The sequence below is a fragment of the Saimiri boliviensis genome, chromosome 17 (assembly GCF_048565385.1).
Source record: "Saimiri boliviensis isolate mSaiBol1 chromosome 17, mSaiBol1.pri, whole genome shotgun sequence".
Taxonomy (NCBI): domain Eukaryota; kingdom Metazoa; phylum Chordata; class Mammalia; order Primates; family Cebidae; genus Saimiri; species Saimiri boliviensis.
Genome location: NC_133465.1, coordinates 6,329,449 through 6,338,593, shown reverse-complemented (window position 1 = coordinate 6,338,593; position 9,145 = coordinate 6,329,449). Strand labels below are relative to the sequence as shown.

Here is a 9,145-nt window from a genome sequence, read left to right as displayed (position 1 = left end):
AACTTATCACTTTGTAGGTATTTGAGGTTCCCTGTCCCCCAAAACTACTTATTCTAAAGACTGTCAGCAACAAAAGGTGTTCACAGTGTGGTATCTTTCAAAACATACACTAAGGCACGGAACAGATAAGGAAACGGAAGTACATTCAATTGGGATCCAAGCAACCCAAGTGGGAACCAACAGTTAAGAGTTGGAGACGTCTTAGCTCATTCCTAACCACGTGAGGCTAGGGTATCCATCCAATGAAGACATTCAGAATTGGAGAGCGGGCGAGTCGAGTGTCCTTTCGACTTCGCGGACTCGACGGGAGGGACCCTGCAAGGCTTAATTAGAACCGGTTGCCATGGCGACAGTCTCTAGGCAGCGTGGGCTGAGCTCTCTCGGTAGGAATAGAGGGTGGGCCGCCTCTGGACCCTGCGCGCACCCGCCGCCAACTTTCCCTCCAGATCCGAGCGGGGCGGCGCGCTCCGCCCCTGGGCCGCGCACGTCCGCGCTCGGCGGCGCGCACGCCTGCGGGAGCCCTCTCCAGGCAACCCAGTGCTGATTGCTCGTGCCGGCGCGGCCGTTAACCGCCCTTGCGGGAGCCCGAGGCTCAAAAGCAGCCTCTTACCGTTCCGGGGCTTCCCCCAGCCGCTTTCCCGGTCGGCCCCGGGGCATGAGCAGCGATGGCCGGCTGCATCCCTGAGGAGAAAACTTACCGGCGCTTCCTGGAGCTGTTCCTGGGCGAGTTTCGCGGACCGTGCGGCGGCGGCGAGCCGGAGCCGGAACCCGAACCCGAACCCGAACCCGAACCCGAGCCCGAGTCCGAGCCCGAGCCCGAGCCCGAACCCGAACTGGTAGAAGCCGAGGCGGCCGAGGCTTCGGTGGAGGAACCCGGGGAGGAAGCGGCCACCGTCGCCGCGGCGGAGCAGGAGGACCAGGAGCGAGACCCGGAGCCCGAGGAGGAGGCGGTGGAGGAGGAGGCGGTGGCCGTCGCCGAGGGTGAGGAGGAGGCGACTGCGGCGGCGGCCCCGGGGCACTCGGCCGTGCCGCCGCCGCCGCAGCCCCCGCTGCCGCCGTTGCCCCCGCTCCCGCGGCCGCTGTCGGAGCGCATCACCCGCGAGGAGGTGGAGGGCGAGAGCCTGGACCTGTGCCTGCAGCAGCTCTACAAATAGTTAAGTAGCGGGGCTCGGCGGGGGGTGGGTCCGCGGTTCCCGCAGCGCCGGCCTCGGACGCGGCGCCCTCGGCCGCTCCGGCCGCTCTCTTTTCCGCCCCTCTCCCCCGCGCCCGCGCCTCTGAACGCGCCCCCGCTGCTCGGACCCGGCCGGCCGGCTGAGAGCGGCCCACGCCCGCCTGGGCCCCCGCGCCTCCCGCCCGGCCTTGGAACCGCTCTGTCGGGCCCGGGCTCCTCATCCCCCCGTTCCTTGGTCACCAGCTTCTAGCTCCACTTCGCGCACCCTTTCCCTTTCCTGCCTGGAAAGGTCCTTCCTCCCAGGCTGGCGCTCCCTCTTCTCCCCAGCTCCTTTCTTCCTCCCGGAGGTTTCCTCCCAGCCCCGTCTGGTCTTTTCCCGGGCTGAGTGCCTTGTCGTTGGGCGGCAGAGAGACGCGACTCCTTTCTAGGCTGAGCGGCGAGGTGCCTCCTGCGTTAACTGCAACAATGATGATTATCCCGGCCCCATATCCAGATGATAGACTGGAGTAGATTTTCCGCCAGGTGCTCGGTGTTGAAAGTGAAGAGCTTTCTAGATTGTTTTCATACACGGGAACCTGGTCTCAATTTAGACAATTGACATTTCATGATTGAGGGAGGTGGGCAGGAATTGAGAGGGAAGGGTAAGCAAAATTTCTCGAGCGAGCCTTCAGGTGAAAGAGCATAATTCATTAAAGTGGAAAAGTCAGCTTGTTTTGATAAAATTGCAATTAGGTGCAGTATTTTCAGTCCATTAAGTAGATGGGGTGGAGTGGGGAGAAAGCAGATGGCTTAGCTACACAGATGAAAGTCTAAAATAGAAAGGTCAAGGCTTTGCCTTTCATCCCAGTTCTGGTTTTTATAGGCCTGAAATAGAAACGGTTTACAATTGCGTTTCTTAAGGGAATTGTTCCGAAATAATGACAGAGGAGAATACTAGTAAGTCTCTGAAAACATTGGTAAACCTAGGACATCTTTTGCCATTCAGCTGATAGTTGTAATGAAAGGTGTTACTCTGGCCACTCAAAAAGTTTACTACTGCAAGATGCACTGTAATTAAGTTCACACTCACTTTTGGGATTTTCTCAAAAGCCTAGATAAAAGAAGGGCCTGGAAAATAAACTTGTTTTGTCTTCATCCAAGCTAACAGACACCTGATTAAATTATTGTCCTGTTAAAGCAGCAGTTTGTCAGTAGAGGAAAATCATTTAACAAATCTTCTATAGAAGTGGACTGTGTTGATGTCTTATACTGTAAGCTATCTAAAATTTTTAAAATACTGTTCGATTATATTATTACCTTCAATTATCAAGGTAATAATGTTCTTTGAGCAACGTAAGAAATAAAATGGCCTGTAATACCACACCATCCAGAGATAAACAGTATTAACGTTTAGAATATTTCTTTCTTGTTTTTGTAAACTATCATAGAAAAGGGCTTATGAGATGTCATTTTTTACACGAATTAAAGGTAAAACTTCCTGCTTAAAATAAAACCGAAATGTTTATTAAAGTGAAGGAATTTATCTCAGCAGCAGACTAATTCTTATGAAGTCTGCAGAATTCAAACTTCAGAGAATGTCCAAATAAGGTCATTAGTTTAGTACAACCCTGAATCTTTGCCATGTAAGAAGGTCTTTTTTCTTTTTTTCATGAAACCTATTTAAAGATGACGGCAAAAAAAAAAAAAAAGCAAAACACACACACAGATGATGGCAAGAAGATGTGTGATTTTTTAATACAGAAGAGGAACACGGCCAGGTGCGGTGGCTCACACCTGTAATACCAGCACTTTGGGAGGCCAAGGCGGGTGGACTATGAGGTCAGGGGTTGGAGATCAGCCTGGCCGACATGGGGAAACCCCTACTCTACTAAAAATACAAAAATTAGCCCGGCGTGGTGGCTCGGGCCTGTAATCCCAGCTATTCAGGAGGTTGAGGCCAGAGAATCATTTGAACCTGGGAGGTGCAGGTTGCAGTGAGATGAGATTACGCCACTGCACTCCAGCCTGGGTGACAGAGCAAGGCTGTCTCAAAAAAATTAAAAAAGAAAGGGGAAGCAAGATTAATTTTGACACAGGTATAAACTAGAAAAAACTGAAATGATAAAACGGCCATCTAGTTGAGAACAGAAATTTAGATTTGAAATAAAACTAGCAAAACTAAAGTTACAAAATATTTCACCTTAAATCAGAGATTTCATCATTTATGTTGTGTTTTGTATAGAAGCTGTTAATGTGTGTTTATTCAGATGTAAAATAGCTGGCTTGTTTATGTAAAGTATCTTTAAGGTCCTTAACTTAAGGTTAAAAAAAAAAGGGGGGCCGGGTGCGGTGGCTCAAGCCTGTAATCCCAGCACTTTGGGAGGCCGAGGCGGGTGGATCACGAGGTCGAGAGATCGAGACCAACCTGGTCAACATGGTGAAACCCCGTCTCTACTAAAAATACAAAAAAAAATTAGCTGGGCATGGTGGCGTGTGCCTGTAATCCCAGCTACTCAGGAGGCTGAGGCAGGAGAATTGCCTGAACCCAGGAGGCGGAGGTTGCGGTGAGCCGAGATCGCGCCATTGCACTCCAGCCTAGGTAACAAGAGTGAAACTCCGTCTCAAAAAAAAAAAGGTTTTGGCCAGGAGGCCAAGGTAGGCAGATAACCCTATTCCAGACCAGCCTGGCCAATATGGCTAAACCCCATCTCTACTGAAAACACAAAAATTATCCGGGCATGGTGGTGCATGCCTGTAATCCCAGCTACTCAGGAGGCTGAGGCACTAGGAGGCGGGAGGCAGAGGCTGCAGTGAGCCAAGATCGTGCTGCTGTGCATTCCAGCCTGGGTGACAGAACAAGACCTTGTTCCCCCACCTTCTACTCCCCCACCAAAATAAAATAAAAAATAAAAACATATTTAGCTGGGCATGGTGCCACGTACCTGTAGTCCCAGCTACTTGGGAGGCTAAGGTGGGAGGCTTGCCTGAGCACAGGAGGTTGAAGCTGCAGTGAGCCACTGTACTCCAGCCTAGGTGACAGTGAGACTGTGTCTCAAAAAAAAAAAAAAAAAAATTACCTATGTTTTACTCCTTTCTCTAAATTTAAATCCCCAAGAGATTAATTTCAGTGACAATCTGAGAATTTCTGAGGTTAAGGAGAGACTGTCCTTTGAAAAGGTGGAGGTGAGAAATTTTATAAGTTTGAGATAATTTGTAAATAAATGTATAACTGATCTTACAGGAGATGTGAATATAAGGCTATCCGTGTAGTTTATATGGGTCAGTATGGGTCAGTATTTTGTATTTAATTTCTCTATACTAATAGAGATTTTGTGTTTAATTTCTCAATTCTAGAGATACAAATTTTTTTTATTCTAGAAAAAACAAATATTCTCGTCTGTCTTTTTTCTTTCCATTTTTTAAACAAGAGACTGTCAGACAAAGATGAAGTCGTAATTAGAGCTATATTGTCATCTTATTTTCAGAACAGTTACTCATTTAGTCTGGGTTGGACTTCCCAAGGGGGAGACCAATATCCCAAGAGTCTGGCAAAGTTAAGTAGTTCCAGATGGCTTGCAGTAATAATGAGGGTGGACACTTTACAAATGGCTTGGAAAAGAAAATCGCTGGTTATAGACACTAATAATTCAGTTATATTGAATTGTGTGAATCATTAATGACTGGATTAGGTCAGAAAATCATTAAACTTTAATTTACAAATATATAAATGGAAAATATATAAATGCAAGTTATATAATATCCATTTTTAAATTGCACATTTTTTCTTATTCAAAAATAATAAATGTTCACATTTATTAAATAAAGAAGTGGAGAGCATTCACATAAGCAAAAAGAGGAAAAATACCATTCATTGTTAATCATGCTTTCCAGGTTTTTTTCCTGTCTCTCAGGCTATCCCACTTCTCTGTGAGCTTTTAATATTCTGCCTACCCTTTTAATATTGGTATTCTGTCTTTGACCTTCTCTTGTTTGACTTATTTGTCCCTAGTCAATATCAGTCTCTCACATGACTTCAGTTATTGTAGTTATGCTAAAGACTCCCAACTCTATCTCCATCCTTGCTTTGACTGCTAGAACAGCTTTACCTAGATGTCAAAATTTCTTCAAATTAAACTGTCTAAAATAGAATTCAGTCCTCCAACCTCTTTACCATCCCCAAAACAAACAAAACCAAAACCTGATACTCTTTCTGATGGGTCCATCCCTGACTTCTTTTCACCTGTTACATTTAGTCAAATCTTGTTAATTCTACCTTGTAAATATCTCTTAAATATGTCTTTCTCCATTCTCACTGTCATTGTCATCTCTTGCCAGTTTTACCCTTCTTCAATATATTTTCTCCAGTGTAGCCAAATTGTTTAATCGTCACACTGCTTAAACATTTTTACCCTTTACCCAGAATTAGTCAAAGTATAAGGTTAAGGGCACAGTCTTCCACACTGCAAAGTCTGCCCAAGACTTCCAATCCTATTGTAAGGGGTTAGGATGCAACTACAGATTTCAAATGAAGAGGCTACAAAACCATCCTCACTTCTGACATCAACTGCAAGTTTGGGGGTTTCCCCAAACTACCCTCAAAATCAGTAATGCACTAGAAAAACTCTTCTCACTGAAAGCTATTATGCTTAGGGATACAGTTCCTTACAAGGACAAGCTACAAATTAGAACCAGTCAAAGGAAGAGAGATGCTTAGGGTGTAGTCCAGGAGAGTTGTAGATATGAAGCTTCCATTGTTCTCAGGGAACATACCTTCCATACCATCCCAGCATGAATGTATGGATGTATGGAAATATACACACAGTATTGCCCACCCAAGAAGAAGTTCACCTTAGCTTTGGTGTGTCTAGAGTTTGTGTTTTATTTTGTGTTTTAAAGAGATAGGGTCTCACTATATTGCCTAGGCTGAATTCAAACTCCTAGCTCAAATGATCCTCTTACCTCAGCAGAGTTTTTATTGAAATTTATTGATTGTATCGTTGAATTCAGTTTCCAGTCTACCCTCTCCAGAGGTCAGGCTGATACCATGTGGTTCATGAATAGTAAGAATACTCATATTAATACTCCAGAAATTCCAGGTGTTTAGAGGCTACCTCCCAGGAGCTGGGGGCAACATCTGGACCTCTCCTTGGACAACGTTAAATTTTTTACTACGTATCCGTCACCAATCTCTCCTTTGCCTTCTAGATAAAATCCAAAGGTAAGGGCTTATAATCTTACTTCATTAATCTTATCTCTGGAATCACTGTCCACCCACTTGACCCCAACTCTACCCCTCCAGAAACTAAATTAAACCAATGTATTTGTTTGAATGTATTATGTTCACTTTTGCCTCTGCACCTTTGCACATAGTAATTATTCCCTCTGCTTGGAATACTGTGCTCCCCCAATACCCACTCCCAACACAATCCAATATCTTACCTATTTTTTAGGTCTCTGTTTAATGCTATTTCCTTTAGGAAATCTTTGCTTACCATCCTCACACTCATTGTAATGAGTTAGGGGTTCCTAGATGGGCTCCGTAGCTCACACCTGTAATCCCAGAATTTTGGGAGGCTGAGGCAGGTGGATTGCCTGAGATCAGGAGTTTGAGATGAGCCTGACCAACATGGGGAAACCCTGTCTCTATTAAAAATACAAAATTAGCTGGGCATGGCGGCATATGCCTGCCATCCTAGCTACTTGGGAGGCTGAGGCAGGAGAATCGCTTGAGCCCATGAGGCAGAGGTTGCAGTGAGCCAAGGTCACGCCATTACACTGCAGCCTGGGCAACAAGAGTGAAACTTCATTTCAAAAAAAAAAAAAAAATACACACACACACACACACACACACACAATGAGTTAGGAGTCCCTTCTATATTCCCCTCCCTGATACTCAGTGCTATTCCTCTTGTAAGTACTAGTTTATTATTTTTTGTCAACAAATGTTTATATCTCTGTCACTAGACCAGAGGTCTCCACATTGAATTGCACCTCAGATACTTTGTTGGGGCAAAGGAAGAAAACTTTAGAATCTATTTATTTGTATATAACATATGAAATTAAGTGCCATTAATATTTGACATATTGAGATTGGCAGCTTGTTCTGTATGACAACTGATTTCGTGTGAAGCATGGTAAATGAGATATTCTGAGGGAGTACAAATTCCACAGCTTATGGGGGTTGACAGTGGCATCCTTTCTGTAATTTTTAGGCCATTACAAGCTATTATGATTTATCTGTGCCTGAGTAAATGGATTTATGGATTATATTTGGTGGTGTTAACAAAATTAACCTTCACGAAATGGAAAATTGGCTTTAAAAGTTTCTATGAAGATGACCAGGCTTGGTGGCTCATGCCTGTAATCCCAGCATTTTGGGAGGCTGAGGGGGGCAGATTGCTTGCGTCTTGGAGTTTGAGACCAGCCTGGGCAACATGGCAAAACCCCATCTCTACAAAAAAATATAAAACTTAGCTGGGCATACAAGTACATGCTTGGAGTCTCAGCTACTCAGGAGGTTGATGGGAGGACTGCTTGAGCCCAGGAGGTTGAGGTTGCATTGAACTGTGATCATGTCCCTGCACTCCAGCCTGAGTAACAGAAGGAGACCTTGTTTCTTTCTTACTCTTTATTTTTTCACTTTTTATTATAGAAACCTTGTTTCAAAAAAAAAATTCTGTGACAAAATCATGGGTTAAACATAATATTGATAATGCAAGTGTAAGAAACTATAAAATTTAAGAGCTTATAGTTCTCCCACCCTTAGTTACATTAATTTTTTTCTTTTTTTTTGAGGCGGAGTCTCGCTCTGTCAGCAGGCTGGAGTACAGTGGCACAATCTTGGCTCAGTGCAACCTTCACCTCCTGGGTTTAAGTGATTATCCTGCCTCAGCCTCCGAAGTAGCTGGACTACAGATGCACACCACCATGCCCAGCTAATTATTGTATTTTTAGTAGAGGGATACATTCCCAGAATTCTCAGATTACCTCTGAAAAGAAACTAAAGGGAATAGGGTTTAGTTTAGGTAAAAACCTCATTTTTTACCGTGTTGGCCAGGACAGTCTTGATTTCTTAACCTCATGATCCACCCACTTCGGCCTCCCAAAATTCTAGGATTACAGGCATGAGCCACCGCGCCCAGCCCTTACATTAGATTTTTAAAAAGATGGTGTAAACATATTTGATGAGAAATCAGCAAAAATGGAATTATCAAGTACATTATGTTAAATGTGAGTAAGAAATACTAGAATATTACTAGAATGGGATGTGTGCGCCTATATATTATATATACTAAGTCTACATACACTGAGGATTATGAGGCTTACATTTTTTTTTAAGAAAAGTCAAAAATGCTTAAATTTTTTGACAGGGTGATGAGCAAATGTTTGAAGGCAGTTGCATTACATTACTAGTGACTCGTTTGTACCTATGTTTCTAAGTTCTACAATGCCAGACACATGTATAACATGCAGTAAATACTTGCTTATGCAGTGAATGAGCTAAGAGGTTTTAAATGAAGATAATTATTTTAACCTTTTAAGAAACATGTATTTTTTTTTTGAGACGGAGTCTCACTCTGTCGCCCAGGCTGGAATGCAGTGGCGGCATCTCAGCTCCCTCCGCCTCCTGGGTTCAAGCGGTTATTGTGCCTCAGTGTCCTGAGTACTGGGGATTACAGGCATGTACCACCATGTTGGCTAATTTTTGTTTTTTTATTAGAGATTGCATTTCGCGATGTTGGCCAGGCTGGCATAAATGTTAATATGCTCATATTACCAAACTTTTTATTGTAGAAAATTTAAAGCATATGAAAAATAGAATATTGTAGTCATTATCCAGCTCAGCAATTATCAGTCTTAGTTCATCTGTACCCTGTATATCTCACCTCACCTCCCATTACATTCTATGCAATTTTTAAATAACTATTCAGTAATTTAATTATAATTCTACTGGACATTTTAAGTGTTACCAGTTTTTGGTTACTCTGAGAATAT

At 43.9% G+C, this 9,145-nt stretch overlaps 1 protein-coding gene across 1 annotated transcript in view; it reads left to right on the top strand.

Moving 5' to 3' along the window:
- The first annotated feature begins 497 nt into the window (after nt 1-497).
- Nucleotides 498-9,145, top strand: part of PPM1E (protein phosphatase, Mg2+/Mn2+ dependent 1E) — a 252,589-nt gene continuing 243,941 nt past the window's right edge. Inside the window, exon 1 of the mRNA XM_039477048.2 lies at nt 498-1,153. Coding sequence (XP_039332982.2) covers nt 666-1,153 — 488 coding nt within the window. The 5' untranslated portion in view covers nt 498-665. The remainder of the gene's footprint in view (nt 1,154-9,145) is intronic.